Below are 20,283 nucleotides of genomic sequence, written 5' to 3' on the forward strand. Positions count from 1 at the left end.
CACACCTGCACCCAGAACCCCCTCCACACCTGCACCCGGACCCCCCTCCACACCTGCACCCAGACCCCCTCCACACCTGCACCCGGACCCCCCTCCACACCTGCACCCAGACCCCCTCCACACCTGCAGCTGGACCCCCCTCCACACCTGCAGCCGGACCCCCCTCCCACCTGCACCCGGACCCCCCTCCACACCTGCACCTGGACCCCCCCTATCCCCGGACCTGGGCTCCCACCTTCAAATGGTTAGGAGCACATACCTGTGGTTTTGGTCCCTCGGTCGGTGGTGTTTGTTACACGGCCAAGTTGACAAGGCAGAACTGAACTTACCACGGGGTCGGTCACAGCTCCTCCCTGGCCGCCTAGTCTTCAGACCCCCCAGGGTCCCCACCAGTGGCCCCACCTCTTCCCCTTTGTCTGTGAAAGCACACTGCTTTGGGACAGCCTCACGTGGCCCAGTGGCCACCTGAGAGATCCCCTGCACAGGCAGAGAAAGCAGGCCTGGCTTCCCCCACACCTAGGAGCAGCCGGGACGAACTCAATTGGGACGGAGGGGACGTTCACACGTCAGGGCCCGTGAGCAGGGCGTCCACTTGTTCACAGACTTGTGCCAAGGGACTCTTGCGTGCGGGCCCAGCTCCATGCTCTTGGGCTGTGGGCAGAGAAGGAGCCTGCTCTCGGTGGGGGACCCCGAACTGCAGACAGGTGAGGGAGACCACGCGGGAGGACGGTGAATGGCAGGGAGCAGGTGCGGGGAGGCCGGCCTCTCAGCCCACGGCGCGCCTCCATTCCCCATGCCTCCTGCCACCAGCTGCCACCCTCGAGACGAATTTCCGTCCTCAACTGTCTTTTGTGTTGGACCCATCGTGTGAGTTCATGAAAGTTGTGCGTTTCGCCCTCACTCCTCCAAGGAGAAGTGGGGTGAAGGCTTCTCGTCAGATGGCGTTTTTCTGAGTGACGGATCCTCGTGGCTGTGCACCTGTGGTGCGTCCACGTGGCGTCGACAGACAGCTCGGTCCCTCCAGCCGTGCGCTGGGCCTGCACCGGCCCGGGAGAGGCTGGTGGCTCCAGCCTGAACCCCGGCCGCACTTACTGTGCAGGAGGGAAGTCGGCCCTTTGGAGCAGGGTTGTGTGTGTGTGTGCGGCTGTGGAGTGTGGGCGTGGGAGCATGGGTGTGTCCACCTTAATTGAGTGGCCTCTGCCATCAGGAGGGACCGGGTGTATTTACACGAAGCTTGGAGGCACACGCACTTGGCCGGCTTCTTCCTGTGTTTATTTCCTATTTACTTTGTTGTCTCTTTTCTCCCGTCAGCGTGTTTCTGACGGTTCCACTGCGCTCCTGCTCGTCTCCCTCTGTCCCCTTGTGACTTTATTCCACGACGCTCATGACATCACAGCCCCTCGCCTTCTCAGGCTCCCCATAAACGGGCGTCATCCAGTTACACGGAAGAAGGAGATGTTGCTTGCCCTCCCCGGGACCCCGCCCCACCCCCGGGACCCCAGGACCCCGCCCCACCTCCGGGACCCCACCCCACCCCCGGGGCCCCAGGATCCCACCCCACTCCCAGGACCCTGCCCCACCTCCGGGACCCCAGGACCCTGCCCCATCCCCGGGACCCCACCCCACCGCTGGGACCCCAGGACCCCATCCCACTCCCGGGACCCCACCCCACCTCCGGGACCCCACTCCACCCCAGCCTCCAAGACAAGACACTGGGGAGAACCGTGCGTGCCCCCCCCTTGTGCTACTCTGTTCTTATGTGTGGCCGAGGCTGTGACCTTCAGCCCCGACAAGGCCGTCCCTGCAGACCCCTCGTCCGCAGCAACTCAGCAGCTGTTTGCACCCCTGCAGAGCATCACCCCGGTGCAGGGCTGAGGCTCGGAGCTGCACGTGCGCCTTCTGACGGTCGTCTTCCGGAGGCCGGGTGTCCCCGCTCGCGGCCTTGCCCTTGGGTGTGAGATTTAGACCCGGCCAGGTGGGCGCGCCCCGCGCTGACCGGTACCCGTGAACCGTGTCCCCCGCAGGTGCAGACAGGTGACCCACACCGCCGACCTGCCCCAGATCTCTGTGGTCTTCATCTTCGTCAACGAGGCCCTCTCCGTCATCCTGCGCTCCGTGCACAGCGTGGTCAACCGCACGCCCTCGCGGCTCCTCAAGGAGGTCATCCTGGTGGACGACAACAGTGACAGCGGTGAGTGGGGCCTGCGAGGCTCGCCGATGGCCTGCAGGAGCTCGGGCCGCGCTCCCGGGAGGTGCCAGGCCAGCGTCCTGCCCACCGCCCCCTCTCCGGGCTCCGCGGGCCCCTTCACGCGACCCTCCCACCTGTGCCTGTTCTTCACGTGGCCTCCCTGCTGGGGGCCTCTCCTCTTCGGAGGACACCTGTCCTTGCGTTAGGGCCACCCCAAATCCAGGAGGGTTTCATCTCAGGATCCACAGAGCCCCTCTTTCCAAATAAGGTCCCGTTCCAGGTTCTGGGTGGACTCGAACTCAGGGCTCTGTTCGTTCCCCGCAGACGTTGTCCAGAAAAGCCCAACAGGCTGAGTTCACCTGTCACTCCTTGTGCGTGCAGGGCCCTGTGCTCCTGCAAGGGTCTGTGGAGAGAAGCAGGGCTGGGGCTCACGGGTGGGGCCCCCGTCCACCTCCCACACCCGCCAGGCACCGGTCCCCGGGCGGGAGCAGAGCGAGAAGCCTGAGCCTGCCACGGGCAGCCCCCAGACTGAGGTCCCCGTGGGCGCATCATGGTGGCCTCTCCTCTGTGCTGCGGAGGGGACGCTTGGGGGATGCCTCCAGAGCCCTCCAAGGGCAGGATGGGGCGGGAAGGACCGGCTGTCCTCCCTGGGGGGTCCCGTAGGGTCGGTGATGCGGGGGACAGGTGTCTTCGGGGCCCAGGCGTGGGGGGTGGCCCCTGCCCAGCCGCCAGCGGCAGCCCCCCTTCTCTTCCCTTAGCGGCCCTAACCTGCTGCAGGTTGTTACCTTTGGGAGTTTCCTCAAGTCGATTCCTGTTTTTTGTCCGTGCCTTCATCAATTTTTTAATAATTTATCGATCTGAAGCTCTCATAGCATAAAATTAACCGTCTAAACAGCAAGTGTGCAGCTCAGGGGCAGGAAGCACACCCACACTGTTGTGCAGCCTTCCCCACCATCCGTCTCCAGAACGTTCCGTCTCCCACCCTGGAGCCCTGTCCCCACCGAACACTCACCCCCTCCACTCTCCCCACCCCTGGCCCTCTGCCTCTATGAATGTGGCGACCCTGGAGGCCTTGGAGAAGTGGGGTCACGCGGTGTTTGGCCTTTTCTGTCTGGCTTATTTCACTGAGTGTCATGTCCTTGGGGGTTCATGCGTGTCGTGGCAGGGGTCAGGATTTCCCTCTGGCCGCGGCTGAATATTCCACGGTGTGGATGACCACACCGTGATCCCCCATCCGTCCATCTGTGGACTTCTCCCTCTCACGGCTGAGTGAATCGGTCCTGTTTCCTCCCGTCCCGGTGACACACGCCTCTGTCCATTCGATCCCGTTTGGCCGTCTTCTGTTTATCGTCCCCCTGCTGGAGCGCCAGCCACATGGGTTGGGGTCTCGCGGCTCTGCGGTCTCCCCAGCCCCTTGAGTCACAACCCGCTACGGCAGGCCTTCTTCGACGGCAGCGAACCACGGGCCCGGGGCTCACAGCGGCCCGGCCTGCCCCTGCCGACCCGGGGCGATCTCAGAGCCTTCCCGAGGTGTGGGTGCGACGAGGCGTCTCTGTGTCCCTGCAGTGGAGCTCAAGACCAGTCTGGACCAGTACGTCAACAGGAGATACCCGGGCCTGGTGAAGATCGTTCGCAACAGCCGGCGGGAAGGCTTGATCCGGGCCCGGCTGCAGGGCTGGAAGGCGGCCACGGCCCCCGTGGTCGGCTTCTTCGATGCCCACGTGGAGTTCGGCACGGGCTGGTGAGGGCAGGGCGCAGGGGGGGGTGCTGGCTGTAGGGACTCCCTTCAGGAGCCCGGGAGGATGAGCCTGGGGGCCCCCGGCATCCGGATGTGGCCCAGGGGATCTGTGAGGCGCACGGCTCGGGACGCTGGCACGTGAGGACTGTCGCGTGCCCTCACCTCGCCCCCGAAGGGACCGGGACTGGCCAGCAGGGTGGCACAGCACAAGCACGCCAGTGTGGGCTCGGATCCGGGAGCACACACGGCTTGGGGGCACTTGCTGTGGGCACGTGCTGTCCAAGGCTAGCTGCCCAAGGCACCGGGCGCGAGTTGGGAGCAGTTTCTCATCCCCCGTGGGACCCTCTCGTCACCATGCAGAGGGTGAAATGGGCCTCTAGCCCAGACACCTGCAGGGGACTCGGCCAGGGAGGGACTTAGACGTGTGACCTCCACCCCGCACCCCGGCGGGACGGCCGGGCTCCGGCCCTGGGCCTGTGCTTGCCCTGCAGGCCTGATGCTCAGCGTGGCCTCCGGGCCAGCTGCACGAAGTGCGGGTCTGCGTGGCCTAGGGTGTTCGGGTGCGACCCAGGGGTCCCCGTGCGAGCCGGGCGTGGAGCCCGGGCCCCCTGACACCTTCTCCACCTCTGAGGCGGCCAGCGATGCCTTAGGAGTGGCGTCAGTTGTCCCACGAATTATCCACAGCGGGGGGGGACCCGCGGGTGGCCCAGACCTCGCCGACCCGAGGCAGGTGGTGCACCAATGTCCTCACAGTGGGTGTCTTGGCCGAGCAGCGGGAAGTGCTTGAGAGTTTTCTGGAAAGTGCCGGCTGTGAACTTCTCGTCTGGTGGCTGGGCCCTGCGCAGATGAGTGAGGACCTTATGGTAGCTGGGAGAGGGGGAATGTTCTAGGTCAGGGAACAAGAGTCAGGGTCAGAAGTCCAGCTTGCCAACACGGCGTGGGCGGGGCGGGGGCAGGGAAGGCGTGCCTGTCTCCTGGTCCTCGAGCCGGGAGCCGGGAGCCGGGAGCGCGGCCGGGGTGCGGGGATTGTTGTCCGGGCTGCGGAAGCCGCTGCCGGCAACGGACTCCAGACCCTCCGGATCAGATGGGTGCTTGCCTGGGAGGCGAGGGGACGCTCTAGACAACCGAGCGTGTGTGTTGGGAGTGGCCCACGGGCAGAGGGAGGGCCGACCCCAAGTGTCAGTGTCCTGGGGCTGCCGAACAGTAACTGCAACCCCCGGGCAGCTCAAACAGCAGACACGACTCCAGATCCTGGGACACAAGGTGTCTCACCGCCAGGAGGCACCCGGGGAGGGTCCCGCCTCGTCCTCTGGTCTCTTCTGTCCTCACACCTAGCGTGTGTCTGTATTCTGTCTCACAGGCGGGCCCCTGTCATTGGATTTAGGGCCACCCTTGTCATGCAGGATGCTCTGCTCTCAAGACCCTTAGGTTAAACCATAGCGGGTGGGTCCTTCAGTGATCCGCGGGGGGGGGGGGGGGGGGGGGGGGGGGGGTGCTGAGCCACAGGGAAAAGTCAGCCCAGGGTGGCCAGCGTGCCCATTTCAATAAAAAGTAAAACTCAGGATTCTTTTTTAAGTTTATTTTATTTATTTATTTTGTGAGAGAGAGAGGGAGAGACAGAGCGCACACGCAAGCAGGCGAGGGGCAGAGAGCGAGGGAGAGAGAGAATCCCAAGAAGGCTCCGAGCTCTCAGCACAGAGCCCGACGTGGGGCTCAAACTCGTGAGCCGTGAGATCATGACCTGGGCCAAAATCAAGAGTCGGACGCTTTGCTGACCGAGCCACCCAGACGCCCCGTAAAATTCATGATTTTTATATCAAATCTCCCAAGGCATATTTTTAAGCTTTGCGAAGCCAACGTAAGACATTCGCCGGGATCCCGCGGGAGGGAAACGGGGGGATGTGCCGACCGAGGACGGCGGGGTGGATGAAGCCCTGAGCCTGTGCGGTTCAGCTGCACAAGCCCTGCTGTGCGTGCTCCCGGGGCCCCAGCCGTCTGGGAGGGCCTCGCGCCCCGGGGTCTCCGAGCTCGTGCTTTCCTGCCAGCAGCAGCTGGCTCCAGCAGGGGCTCGGCGTCCCGCGGGCCGTGGAACCTTCTTCCTTCCGCTCTCCGGGAGCATCCCAGCTGCCCCAGGACCACGCGTTTGTGGCAAGGGGTGGTTCTGACCCTGCACGCGTTTCACAGAGACGTAAGTCTCTTCTGCTGGACTTAGCCTCCCGGCCCCCGCGTCTCTCTGCTCTCCCACGCTCACGAGACAGCCCTCCTCCCACTACGCGTAATCACCTTCTGCCGTTAATTACGGATTATCGTCTTCCCCCCGACCCAGGCCCGCTCCCCAGTGCTGTGTGCGTTGTGCACTGCACAGCCGTCCTCGGTGGCCATTCCTCCCTCCGCTACATCGCAAGCTCCCCCAAGGAGCCATTTGGGAGAGCCAGGAGCTGTCACATCAGACGCGACTTTAAACCAGTGTGACTTTAATTTCCACAACCCAAAACCCAGCTATCCATCTGCAAATAGTTCCCCCCGCCCGCCCTCCCCGCCACGGTCGCCTCCACACAGATCCTGCCTTGTTAGCAGACGTGACATTTGCAGAGGGCTTTGCTTCTGTGAGGCACTTTGCTGACACTAATTAGTTAGTCCTCCTCGCAAAGCCAAAAGGCAGCTGAATACCCGGCTCTTGATCAGAAGGGTGGGAGGAAGGCCACACGGCACCTGTCACCAGGTGGGACCAGACGACTCACCCCGGGCCCTCCTGTCCCTCCCGACGGCGCCAGCCCCGGCCCCCCAGCAGCAGGCGGCCCACGACCACAGCTGGACTCCGGCCCAGAGGCTGGGCTCTGGTGGCGTCTCATCCTTGCAGGGACGGGCCACCTCCGAGGGGGATCCTCGGGGATCCCTGCAGAGTCTGCTGCCCAGAGAGGTCGCCCGAGCGCCCCTGGTGTCCCGCTCTCTGGGTTCGCCGCATACGCTGCCCCCGCTTTCTCCAGTCCAGCCACCTGTCTGCTCCCCAGGCACACGTCCCAGGGCTCCCGTGCTGGCTGTGCCCTCGCCCATCCCCCTGGCACCCACTGGCCGCCCACCTCCTTCTGGTCGTTGCCCAGGGCAACCTACGCAGACGCTTATTTAAAACTGCAACTCCCAGTTACCCTTGCCTTGCTGTCCTTCCCACGCGATACCTGTCACCTTCTAACATACGGTAACTTCTATGTTGATGCTTGGCCCCCGACCCCGTCGGAGCTGCCACATGCTGTTGTGTAGGTTGTGCACTGCATTAAAGCACCCGGTAACCTCTCTGGTCCCCTCCAACGTAAGTTCCCTGAGGCGTGGATTTATTTTTAAGCCTATGAATGTATTCCGTTGTTAGAGCAGGGTACGGCCCTTACTCGGTCCTCCAGTTCATGTTTGTGAGCGAATATATCTTCCACAAGAGCAGGGAAGGAGGGCAGGGAGTGGGGTTCTGTGGAGGGAGTGGCCGAGCTTCAAGGCTGGCCGGTGGCCGGCCCAGCCGACCTGCAGGGGCTCTGGAGCCAGGCCTGCCCTTCAGGAGTGTCGCATCCCGGGCCCAGATGGTTTTTATGTCCTTGGTGTCAGTCCTTGGCTGTGGGCAGCCCGGGAAGGGGAGGGCAGGACCCCAGGCGGGGCACGTCCGCGGCCCCACCACCCCCAGACTTGTGGCGGGGAATCCGTGGCACCCGCGCTCCGTGGGCCGGCGGTCACCTGATATCACCTTGCCTGTGGGCGCCGGGCCCCTCGTTGGGGCACAGGGTGGGGGTCCCCGCCCCCACGCCCCTCCTCACAGGCACGTGGCTCCCCCCCGCAGGGCCGAGCCCGCGCTCACGCGGATCCAGGAGGACCGCCGGCGCATCGTCCTGCCCGCCATCGACAACATCAAGTACGACACGTTCGAGGTGCAGCAGTATGCCAGCGCGGCCCATGGCTACAACTGGGGCCTGTGGTGCATGTACATCATCCCCCCCCAGGACTGGCTGGACCGCGGCGACGAGGCGGCGCCCATCAGGTGAGCCGGGGCCGGGACGCGGTGGGTGCGGGGGCTGCCGGGGGCAGGTGCTCTGGGCGGGCCTCGGGGGCCTGGGGGCTGACCCCCGGCACGTGGCCTGAGTGGCGGCCGGGTCAGGTGGGGACAGGAGGAGGGAGACCGAGCAGACGAGCGGAGAGGAGGAGCCCGTGGGGGAGAAGGCAGACACGGACAGGGGACGGGGCACCAGGGACCGAGAAGCCTGGAGGGAGACGGGAGGAGCCGGGCAGCGTGGCTGCGCAGAAGTCACCGGTTTCTGCAGACAGGGCTTCAGACGGAGAGCCCACAGTTGTCCTCAAATGCGTGCACGTATTCAGGCCGGCTCCCAGACGTGAAGGCAGAGAGATTTTTGCCCGAGATACACAAATCCAGCACCTTTCGGCAGGTGGGAAGGCTCACGCTCTCGCGAGGCGACATTGGCCGTGGCCGGGATGGGGCCCTGTGTAGACAGGCGTGGGCCTCCAGAGGCCCCAGTCCCTCGCTCCCCATCACCCCCAGGCCCTCCGCCACCTGCTTGCGCTGGCTCATGTTTGCAGCATCGACCGCGGGGTGCTGAGCCCCTGGGAATCCGCGCTCCGTGACCAGGTCCTGGGGACGCAGCCGTGGGGCCTGTTTCCTGGGACGAATGTCCATCTCAGGACCCCCTGACCCCCCGGAGCCTCTGCAGACCTCCCACAGGGGTCTGAGGTTTCAGGGGCTGGGAACCGTCCCTCTTCCTGTCTGTCCAAGCTGGCGCGTCCCTGCCGAAATCCTGCTGCAACGGGTCACTGCGTGGGAGTGGCCGAGACCACGTGTCATTGTGCCTTCGGAAGCTCTCTCTCCCTCGGGAGGGTCTTGTGGGGGCTTCTGGGCCCCCACCCCCTGTTGGCAAAGAGCCACAGGCGCTAAGTCAGGCCCCCGCACGGCCTGGACGTCCAGCAGTGAAGTCAGCGGACACCAGGGATGGACAGCTCGGCCCGAGCCCCGACCTCCCTGACTTGAGGAAAACAGCACCGCCAGCACGGAGGGGCGCCCCGTACGAAGGGTCCCCGGACACGGAGCAGCAGTCCCCTCGGGGCCTGGGGCCCGGCTCTGTCCCCACGGCCGCTTTTCAGAGACGGGCCCTCGACGCTCCTGGGAGCTGGAGCTGGGGCTCTGGAGCCTTTGCCGTCAAAACCGGGCCCAGAGCCATCCACGTGGCCAGAAGCCGACCGACGGGCCGGGAGCCAGGAAGAGCGGCGTGAAAGTTACTTTTCTTCGTTCACAACGCACTAGGCGTTCCCCAGCTAGGAGCAGAAGAGGGGCCTAGCGTTTCGCATTTCAGGACTCAGAGACCCCAAGGTCTCGCAGCCCCTGGACCCCCTGGGCTGCCCAGAAGCGGGATTTTCTGGCCAGACGGTGTCTTGTCGAACTTGGCTCCTGCCTAGCACCACCTGAGAGCTTTGGACGCCCAAGGTCATAATCCAGGTGAAGCTTTAAACAGATTCTCCACAAGCGGAGGTGGGTGTGGCCAGCATGCTCACCCCGTCGGGGGGTCAGGAGGGAAGCCGAGGAACCGGCGTGAGAAGAGGCGCCAGCTGGGCGTGGGGGAGGGCGCGGGGCCCATGGGACACCCATGCGAGGCTGCAGGCAGAGCGAGTTGGCCAAAGCTCGGAAGGCCATCGGCGGTTTTCCACAAAGGTAGAAAGCACGTCTTGCCGTCCGCCGGGAAGGAACCAGAGCCCGTGTCCACGCAGAGACTCTCGCGGACGCATACAGCCGCCCCGTCGTTCTCAGGGACGGAAACGCCCCAGGTGTCATCAGGTGTGACAGATAAACCCGCTGGTGTCTGCCCAGCTGCCGGAACGCGTCCCGGAGTGAACGGGACAAGCTGTCCTACGAGTGACGGCACCGTGGAACTTCGGGCCCCTGGGCGGAGCCAGAGACGCTGGACACGGAAGCGGCCACGCTGTGTGACGCGGCTCACAGGACCGTCCAGGGAGGCGCCGTCAGGAGAGGAGAAATGACCAGCTTCCCGGGGGTGCTGGACAGCGGCTCTGAACTGGGGACTCGGGGTGATATTCTCTGGAGGTCAGGGGCCAGGGCCTTTGGCTCAGGCCGGTGACGGAGGGTCGGGCGGGTCCCCCGGGTTCTGGAACGACTGGCCTCACGCACCGGAGTACAGATTCACGGAAGGAGGGCGCACGCGGACACGGAACCTCGGGGCCCGCAGGCGCGGAGTGCAGGCGAGCAGCCTCGAGGTCCTTCGTGCCTCGTCCCGGTCCCCACCGGGAGGACGCCCTCGGGCCCTCCCGCTTGGCAGGCCCTCCGGGTAAGCGCGCACGGCCTGCTGCCTGCGGGAGGCGCCCCTCACCGCGGACCGGACCAGAGAGCTGGCTTCCACGGGCCTGGCGGCCGGTCCGGGCTGGTCTGTCACCTCCCGCGTCCTGGCCGGAAGAGCCACTGCCCCTCCGAAGCACACAGCTCGCACGTCCACGTCGAAAGCCGTGCCGGGAATTTACTCTGCGCCCGAGGGACTGGTGTTTGAGGGTTACTTTACGAATTTTCTTGCCGGTCCTCACCCTCGAAGCTCGAGGGAGAGAGAAGAAGGGATGGAAATTGTAAGGCTTGGGTTTCTGGGGAGACTTGTGCACACGCCCCGGTGCCGGAGCCTGCCCGCGTCCCAGGCCCTGAGCCCCTGCGCCCCTGCACCCCTGCGCGGGGCGGGGCCTCCCGTCCCCCGGACCCGTCCAGAGTCCCACCCGTGTGTCTGGGGGACGGTGAGGGCCCTGCGGGTGTCGGCCGGCTTCCAGCTCGTGGAGGGAGCTTAGGGCAGGGCTGGGGGGCCACTCGCAGCCCCCTGCCCCTCCCACAGTCAGGGGTGCGGAGGCGAGGGCCCGAATCCCGCACACACACACAAGCACCCTCTCACACACACTTACACACACACACACACACACACACATACCTGCACGCACACAGTATACACACACCTGCACAGGAGCACACACACACATACCCCCTCCGTTCACGCACACCCCGACATGCACACGCAGCTGCACGCACACACATCCATATGCACACACACCTGTGCACACAAAACCACGCAGCCACGGGAGTGCACAGATGCTTGCACACTCATGCACACCTGTGCACACATTCTCACTGGCACGAGTGCCCACAGACGCACACACGCGTAAGTGTGCAGACACACACAGATGCACGTCACCGCACACGCGTGGTCGCTTCTCTAGCTACACGGGAGGAACGGTAGCCGTTCCCTGTCTGACTTTTCTGCTGGTCTCCGGAGAGGAGCTTCCGGGGTGCTGGGTGCTCCCCACGGCCACAGGCTCGGTCACTGGGTCCCGTCCCGTCCCCCGAGCCCACTCCAGCCCCCAGGCTGACGGCCTCCAGGCCGAGCTCCTTTCGGCCGCGACACGGCTTCGTGCGGATCGGGTTCCGCAGGGGCGCGGGCAGAGAGGCTGAGCACGGGGCGGTGGGCAGCGGGCCTGAGGCCACACGGCCGGCGGCTCCAAGCCGGGCTGGGTGCTCGCTGCACACGCCTGTGCCGTCCCCACTGCCCCCCACCGCCTCTCGGAGCGCGTGGGCATCTCTGGCGCTCTAGCCGTTGCCTCAGACTCTTCCGAGAGCGCCGATTCAGGGCACAGCGTCCAGTGTCCCCACAGACCGCCCAGCGTCACGTTGCCTGCCCTCAGTGCCAGATGCGTGCACAGTGGCTCCCAGTCGCTGCCCCATCGCAGCCCGTGGCGCACTTCCCAGGTGCCTGTGCTCGCCCAGCGAGCGTGTGCCCGGCGCGACGGGTGCTCGTTGCCTGGCCGAGCCCGTGAGCACGTGCTGTTCAAGGTGCGGGGGCACGCTGGCTCGCCTTGACCCCTGTCGGTCTCCTGGAGGCCAGAGGGCGCATTGGGATCCTCATTGTATCAGCCCCCCCTTGCTGGGGCTCCAGAGTTTCACGGCTCAGGGGCGTGGATGTCCGTGCGTGTCCGTGTGTCTGCTGCAGACGTGTGCACCTGTATGTCTGTTACCTCTCCCGGGGGAGTCCCTGGGCACGACCGCGTGCGCCACAGGACGACCCCGATGCGAGGACGCCCCACGACGTCCCCCGAAACCCGGGAGCCCCTCAGCCAGAGCATCCCGAGCCTCGCCGCGTTCCGTAATCACAGCAGAATCTCACGTGCGGGTAAACTCCACGCCCACGGATTCTGCTCCCGTCACCTTGTGAGTTTATCTTAAGTCTATTTTGGAACTCTGAGCAAGGATAACAAATCGTTACCGGCTATAATAGACTTGGCAGGGAATTTGGCGCTTTGGATTCACCAGAGAGCGCCCTGAGCTTTCCACGGCTGTTGAGGAAACAGGAGAAATGACTCTGCACGTCGGTGAGCGCAGCCCGTCACACGCTTGCTATTAAAAGCCAAAGGCAGCATTAAAATTTCGTTGCCGTTAGATTTGTGACCAAGATCTAATGACAGGACAAATTGAATGTTTGCACAAATCAAGGGACAGTCGTTTCTTTAATGCCCCTGTTATTCTGGGACGACTGACAGGCATTGACTCCTGACTTCCCAGTCACTGAGCAGAAGTGCTTCTTTTAAATTGTGACCGAGACCAAGTTTTGGTGTTGTTTTTGCCGAAGAGGGATGTGCTCCTGCAGGAACAGCAGGGACGGGGCGGCCCCACCCCGGCGCCAGAGCGGCCTGGGGCCCTTCGAGGACAACCGGAACCCTCTGCTGGCTCTGTTTAGGGCTCAGAAGGCTCCAGTTGCTCAGCCTGCAAGCAGACCGTCCTTGTCTTTGTTTGAGACCAGTCCTTCGTCAAAAGCTTAAAAGGTCTTGGTTCCTAACAGCATCTGGACCTGTTTCTTGTTACAGATACGTTTTCTGTTTGTCTTTGTATCCTCGCCACCTAGAACACACACACTGGGTCCTAAGTTCACGACTGAATGAAGGAATGAATGGTGCGTGCGTGAAGAACCGAACGTGTGATACTGTCCACAGTGACACTGTCCTCTTACTCGCCACCGCTTTGGGTCATTGTGACCTGTGAGGCCACTTCCCAGGGACCCGCTGTTGTGGGTAGAAAAAATACAGATAGCACATAGACGCGTGATTTCACAGACACGGTTTCTTAAGACGAGGCAACGTTTACTGACGTTTTTTTGAACGTGTAGGTGTAAGTAATTACAGAAACAATGGAACAGATGGCAGTCTGTGGTCTACAGCTGCGCAGGTTGCGCACTCTACAACTTCAAGGTATGTCATTTAGAGAGAGTCTGATATCAGTGAGGTTCCATCGAGTGGAGCAGTGCACAACCTAGGCAACTGCCTGTTGCAGCCCCGACTCCTAGTGTACAGATAGGACAACATGATGAAGGAGACAGGCAAGCGACTCAAGCCTGGGGACGTTCAGGCGACCAGACAACTCACTGAGAAAACTGGTTTCTTTAAAATTCCCTGCACTAACTTGCCTGAGGTGAGTGCTGGTTTCTGTCGCCCGTTGATGTTCTTCAATTAGCGTTTGGATTTGGTCTGTGCCGGGTGCTTCACTAGGCTCTGAAGGATGCAACGACAACCCCGTGGGGGGCCGGCCCGTGTCCTGGGCCCTCCTGGCTGCCGGGCCGCCAGGGGCTCAGGATGACGCACCTGTGACCTGCTCACGTGCCGTCTCTGCTCCCCACCAGGACCCCCGCCATGATTGGCTGCTCGTTCGTGGTGGACCGGGAGTACTTTGGGGACATCGGCTTGCTGGACCCGGGCATGGAGGTGTATGGTGGAGAGAACATCGAGCTGGGCATGAGGGTAGGTGTGCGGGGCTGCCCTGGGAACGGGGGTGCAGGGCTGCTGGCGGTGGGGCTGGCCGGGCCACGCGCTGGTGGTTACGGGTCCGTGGGATGTAAGGCCCCAAACCGGGAGTCGTCGCGAGAACCCACAGTGGCGCGGGACTGAGGAACGGGGCGCCTGTCGAACGCGACAGCAAAGGACGGTATTTCGTGTTGGTTTCGTTTGCCGAGTCGCTTGTTGCCGCTGAACGTGCGGCACTGACGCGTGCTTGGAAATGTCAGAAGCTGGTCCTTCGGCACAGGGACCCCAGTGTCCACGACGGGACACCCGCCCCCGAGCTGTCCTGCGTGCCCTGCACCCGGTTCTGTGCTTGTCTTGGTTGGATGTGGGAGGCAGGGGTGCAGATGCGGGTCGTGGGCACCTGAGGCCACCATGGCTGTTCCCGGTGGGCGTGGAGGCAATTTGTGCAAAGGCCCTGCGGACTGGGGAGGACATGGGGCTGCACGGGCAGGGGAGCCCCCGAGGGAGGCCCCGAGCTGCCCTGGGGAGTGACTGAGATCCGTGAGGCTTGGCCCCCGGCCCTGCCACCCTCTTCCCCGCACCCCAGTGGCCCCTCTGCTTTCAAACTTCCTTGTCTGGCAGCTTGAAGAACTGATGGAAAGTTCTGGAAGAATCTTGGTTGCAGGTCAGGGACTCTGAGGTAGCAGAGCTCATTCATTCCCTCCTGGATGCCCAAAGCTCAGGGCCGACCTAGCCTCGGTGGGAGGGCGCTTCGTCGTCCAGTGCTTTGGGGAATGTCGGTGGCTGGGGGCACACGTCCCCTTGGGGACAGCACCCTGGGCAGGACGTGGAAGAGTGTGAACGGCCAGAACCAGAACACGACGCATCTGTGTGGCTTTGGAGATCCCATGTGCTCAGACAGCGAGTTCCCAGCCAGAGACCCTCCCAGCCCCTTCCCCAGAGCCCGAGTTTCCTGCAGGGAGCTGGGCCTCATTTACCGTGCGCTGTGAGCGCCGGCTGTATGCCAAACCTGCAGCTCCAGAGGGAACCAACAGATGGAACAGATCCTGCTTTTCTGCGGCTCACTTTCCAGGGAGGAGGCGAGAAGAAAAGTGTGTCATTTGGCGAGAGGCGCCAAAGGTAGAAAGGAAGCAGGGAGGGGAAGAGTGCAGGGGAGGGGGCAGGAGAGCAGGGGAGGGGCAGGAGAGCAGGGGAGGGGGCAGGAGTGCAGGGGAGGGGCAGGAGAGCAGGGGAGGGGCAGGAGAGCAGGGGAGGGGGCAGGAGTGCAGGGGAGGGGGCAGGAGAGCAGGAGAGGGGGCGGGAGTGCAGGGGAGGGGGCAGGAGAGCAGGGGAGGGGCAGGAGAGCAGGGGAGGGGGCAGGAGTGCAGGGGAGGGGCAGGAGAGCAGGGGAGGGGCAGGAGAGCAGGGGAAGGGGCAGGAGAGCAGGGGAGGGGGCAGGAGTGCAGGGGAGGGGGCAGGAGAGCAGGAGAGGGGGCAGGAGTGCAGAGGAGGGGGCAGGAGAGCAGGGGAGGGGGCAGGAGTGCAGGGGAGGGGCAGGAGAGCAGGAGAGGGGGCAGGAGTGCAGGGGAGGGGCAGGAGTGCAGGGGAGGGGCAGGAGAGCAGGAGAGGGGCAGGAGAGCAGGAGAGGGGGCAGGAGTGCAGGGGAGGGGCAGGAGAGCAGGGGAGGGGGCAGGAGTGCAGGGGAGGGGCAGGAGTGCAGGGGAGGGGCAGGAGAGCAGGAGAGGGGCAGGAGAGCAGGGGAGGGGCAGGAGAGCAGGAGAGGGGGCAGGAGTTGCAGGGGAGGGGCAGGAGAGCAGGAGAGGGGGCAGGAGTTGCAGGGGAGGGGCAGGAGAGCAGGAGAGGGTCAGGAGAGCAGGGGAGGGGGCAGGAGTGCAGGGGAGGGGGCAGGAGTTGCAGGGGAGGGGCAGGAGAGCAGGAGAGGGGGCAGGAGTGCAGGGGAGGGGCAGGAGAGCAGGAGAGGGGGCAGGAGTGCAGGGGAGGGGGCAGGAGAGCAGGAGAGGGGGCAGGAGAGCAGGGGAGGGGCAGGAGAGCAGGGGAGGGGCAGGAGAGCAGGGGTGGGGGCAGGAGTGCAGGGGAGGGGGCAGGAGTGCAGGGGAGGGGGCAGGAGTGCAGAGGAGGGGCAGGAGTGCAGGGGAGGGGCAGGAGAGCAGAGGAGGGGCAGGAGTGCAGGGGAGGGGGCAGGAGTGCAGGGGAGGGGGCAGGAGTGCAGAGGAGGGGCAGGAGTGCAGGGGAGGGGCAGGAGAGCAGAGGAGGGGCAGGAGTGCAGGGGAGGGGGCAGGAGTGCAGGGGAGGGGGCAGGAGTTGCAGGGGAGGGGGCAGGAGAGCAGGAGAGGGGGCAGGAGTGCAGGGGAGGGGCAGGAGAGCAGGGGAGGGGGCAGGAGTGCAGGGGAGGGGGCAGGAGTTGCAGGGGAGGGGGCAGGAGAGCAGGAGAGGGGGCAGGAGTGCAGGGGAGGGGGCAGGAGAGCAGGGGAGGGGGCAGGAGTGCAGGGGAGGGGGCAGGAGAGCAGGGGAGGGGCAGGAGAGCAGGGGAGGGGCAGGAGTGCAGGGGAGGGGCAGGAGTTGCAGGGGAGGGGGCAGGAGAGCAGGAGAGGGGGCAGGAGTGCAGGGGAGGGGGCAGGAGAGCAGGGGAGGGGGCAGGAGTGCAGGGGAGGGGGCAGGAGAGCAGGGGAGGGGCAGGAGAGCAGGGGAGGGGCAGGAGTGCAGGGGAGGGGGCAGGAGAGCAGGGGAGGGGCAGGAGTGCAGGGGAGGGGGCAGGAGTTGCAGGGGAGGGGGCAGGGGAGCAGGGGAGGGGCAGGGGAGCAGGGGAGGGGCAGGAGAGCAGGGGAGGGGCAGGAGAGCAGGGGAGGGGCAGGAGTGCAGGGGAGGGGCAGGAGTGCAGGGGAGGGGGCAGGAGAGCAGGGGAGGGGGCAGGAGAGCAGGGGAGGGGGCAGGAGTGCAGGGGAGGGGGCAGGAGAGCAGGGGAGGGGGCAGGAGAGCAGGGGAGGGGCAGGAGTGCAGGGGAGGGGGCAGGAGAGCAGGGGAGGGGCAGGAGTGCAGGGGAGGGGGCAGGAGTGCAGGGGAGGGGGCAGGAGTTGCAGGGGAGGGGGCAGGAGAGCAGGGGAGGGGGCAGGAGTGCAGGGGAGGGGGCAGGAGTGCAGGGGAGGGGGCAGGAGTTGCAGGGGAGGGGGCAGGAGAGCAGGGGAGGGGGCAGGAGTGCAGGGGAGGGGGCAGGAGAGCAGGGGAGGGGGCAGGAGTGCAGGGGAGGGGGCAGGAGTTGCAGGGGAGGGGGCAGGAGAGCAGGAGAGGGGGCAGGAGTGCAGGGGAGGGGCAGGAGTGCAGGGGAGGGGCAGGAGTTGCAGGGGAGGGGGCAGGAGAGCAGGAGAGGGGGCAGAAGTGCAGGGGAGGGGCAGGAGTGCAGGGGAGGGGCAGGAGAGCAGGAGAGGGGGCAGGAGAGCAGGGGAGGGGCAGGAGAGCAGGGGTGGGGGCAGGAGTGCAGGGGAGGGGGCAGGAGTGCAGGGGAGGGGCAGGAGTGCAGGGGAGGGGGCAGGAGTGCAGGGGAGGGGCAGGAGTGCAGGGGAGGGGCAGGAGAGCAGAGGAGGGGCAGGAGTGCAGGGGAGGGGGCAGGAGTGCAGGGGAGGGGGCAGGAGTGCAGGGGAGGGGCAGGAGAGCAGGGGAGGGGCAGGAGAGCAGGGGAGGGGGCAGGAGTGCAGGGGAGGGGGCAGGAGTGCAGGGGAGGGGGCAGGAGTGCAGGGGAGGGGCAGGAGTGCAGGGGAGGGGCAGGAGTGCAGAGGAGGGGCAGGAGTGCAGGGGAGGGGGCAGGAGAGCAGGGGAGGGGGCAGGAGTTGCAGGGGAGGGGGCAGGAGTGCAGGGGAGGGGCAGGAGAGCAGGGGAGGGGCAGGAGAGCAGGGGAGGGGCAGGAGTGCAGGGGAGGGGGCAGGAGTGCAGGGGAGGGGGCAGGAGTGCAGGGGAGGGGGCAGGAGTTGCAGGGGAGGGGGCAGGAGAGCAGGAGAGGGGGCAGGAGTGCAGGGGAGGGGCAGGAGAGCAGGGGAGGGGGCAGGAGTTGCAGGGGAGGGGGCAGGAGTTGCAGGGGAGGGGGCAGGAGAGCAGGAGAGGGGGCAGGAGTGCAGGGGAGGGGGCAGGAGAGCAGGGGAGGGGGCAGGAGTGCAGGGGAGGGGGCAGGAGAGCAGGGGAGGGGCAGGAGAGCAGGGGAGGGGCAGGAGTGCAGGGAGGGGCAGGAGTTGCAGGGGAGTTGGCAGGAGAGCAGGGGAGGGGGCAGGAGTGCAGGGGAGGGGGCAGGAGAGCAGGGGAGGGGGCAGGAGTGCAGGGGAGGGGGCAGGAGAGCAGGGGAGGGGGCAGGAGAGCAGGGGAGGGGGCAGGAGTGCAGGGGAGGGGGCAGGAGAGCAGGGGAGGGGGCAGGAGAGCAGGGGAGGGGCAGGAGTGCAGGGGAGGGGGCAGGAGAGCAGGGGAGGGGCAGGAGTGCAGGGGAGGGGGCAGGAGTGCAGGGGAGGGGCAGGAGAGCAGGGAGGGGCAGGAGAGCAGGAGAGGGGGCAGGAGAGCAGGGGAGGGGGCAGGAGTTGCAGGGGAGGGGCAGGAGAGCAGGGAGGGGGCAGGAGTTGCAGGGGAGGGGGCAGGAGAGCAGGAGAGGGGGCAGGAGTGCAGGGGAGGGGCAGGAGAGCAGGGGAGGGGCAGGAGTGCAGGGGAGGGGCAGGAGTTGTAGGGGAGGGGCAGGAGAGCAGGAGAGGGGGCAGGAGTGCAGGGGAGGGGCAGGAGAGCAGGGGAGGGGCAGGAGAGCAGGAGAGGGGGCAGGAGAGCAGGGGAGGGGGCAGGAGAGCAGGGGAGGGGGCAGGAGTGCAGGGGAGGGGCAGGAGAGCAGGGGAAGGGCAGGAAGAGCAGGGAGGGGGCAGTTTTAAAGACATCAGTCAGGAACCCACCCCCCGCCCCGGTCAGAAGGGATGTCTGTGGAAAGACCTCTTGGTGCCGTGAGGGAGCTGTGGATGATCAGGGGAAGGGGTGTTCCAAGCAGAGGGCGTGGCAGATGCAAAGGCCCTGGGGCAGGGTCGTGCCTGATGCGCTCCAGATGTGACACAGGTGCAGCCGAGGGGCGACGGGGGAGGGAGAGCAGTCTGGCTTCTGCTCTGAGGGAGCCCAGAGGCACGGGAGGCTCTGGGTAGAGGCTTGGCTTCCACGTTTCAGGGATTCCCCTGCGACTCCGGGGTGGAGCGAGTGAGGGCCGGAGCAGGGAGGCCAGGGCTTCTGGGATAACGCAGGGAGGTGAGGCTTGGACCGGGGAGGGGACGGTGAGATCCTGTGTCGTCCGGGTACATTCTCGAGGGAGCGCACGCAGGGCTTGCTGGGGGTGGGGGCTCCGGAACAGTCTCCCGCTAGTCCTCGGGCCTGAGCAGCTGGGAGGGTGGGGAGGTTCCGTTGGATGGAGGGGCCGTGGGCGGGCAGGGTGGTGGCCTGGAGTGGGGGGTTCCCAGAGGCCGGCCCCGCCCCACCACTGGGCCCTCGTGGGGCCGTGGCCTCCTCTGCCAAAGTGGCTTCCCTGCTGTGTTGGCTTTTGAAAAGTCCGGTGGGGAAAAAGTTGTTCAGCGCCTCGTTTTAGTCTGAAAAAAATAAAATAAAATTGGGTTTTGATTCGGAGCAGAGGGCGCATTCGAAGGCTGACGTGCAGGGCTTTGTTCCCGGTGGGGCTGGGCCAGCTTTCCAGGGCCACTCCTGACAGCCAGCCCGCTTCCAGGGTGCGGGGGTTTGGGCCCCGAGTGCCAGCTGCCCGGTCGTGACCCGGCCTCTGCTCCCCCGTGGCCCACGCGCACCTGGGGTTCCGTCCCCGGCCCTCCCTGCCCGTGAAACGTGCGCCTCCACCTTCCTCCGGGTTTCTGGCTCCCGTGGCCCTGGGTCCGAGCTGTGGAGTGCTTCCGCTCAGGTGGGCTCGGGAATGGGGTCCTCTCCGGTGGGACCCCGCCTCGGGGCTCACTGAATGGCACCCTGAAGTCACAGCCCCGCTGGCCGCGCTGCAGTAAACTTCTGTCTGGGAGCTCGCCTGGCTGGCAGGCCGAGGGCAGGGCCAGGTTCCCAGGCTGCGGTTTTTCCGACCTGAATCTTCTAGAGGTTTCCTTAAAACACAGACCCCTGGGGGCGCCTGGGTGGCTCGGTCGGTTAAGCGTCCGACTTCGGCTCAGGTCATGATCTCACGGTCTGTGAGTTCGAGCCCCGCGTCGGGCTCTGTGCTGACAGCTCAGAGCCTGAAGCCTGCTTCAGATTCTGTGTCTCCCTCTGTCTCTGCCCCTCCCCCCGTTCATGCTCTCTCTCTGTCTCAAAAATAAATAAACGTTAAAAAAAAAATTAAAAAAAAAAAAAAAAAAACACAGACCCCTGGGCTCCACCCCCGGGATTTGGACTCCATAGGGCGAGACAGGGCCCAGGAATCTGCATTTCCAGCACATTCTCGGGGCTGCGGACGCTGCTTGCCCAGGGCGCCTGCTCTGGGAACCGGCCCCCGGCCGGCCTGCCGCTTTGGGGCCCCGAGCCCGCCTGGCACGCCTGCATACGTGTCCCCCGC

The 20,283-nt window shown here is 65.4% G+C and overlaps 1 protein-coding gene across 1 annotated transcript in view; it reads left to right on the top strand.

Annotated features, from left to right (window-relative positions):
- Window positions 1-20,283, top strand: part of GALNT9 (polypeptide N-acetylgalactosaminyltransferase 9) — an 84,030-nt gene that overhangs the window by 39,522 nt on the left and 24,225 nt on the right. The window contains 4 exon segments of the mRNA XM_047828480.1: window positions 2,025-2,191; window positions 3,755-3,929; window positions 7,747-7,944; window positions 13,622-13,739. Of these exon segments, the coding sequence (XP_047684436.1) occupies window positions 2,025-2,191; window positions 3,755-3,929; window positions 7,747-7,944; window positions 13,622-13,739 (658 nt within the window).

Source organism: Prionailurus viverrinus, chromosome D3 (genome assembly GCF_022837055.1).
Source record: "Prionailurus viverrinus isolate Anna chromosome D3, UM_Priviv_1.0, whole genome shotgun sequence".
NCBI lineage: Eukaryota > Metazoa > Chordata > Mammalia > Carnivora > Felidae > Prionailurus > Prionailurus viverrinus.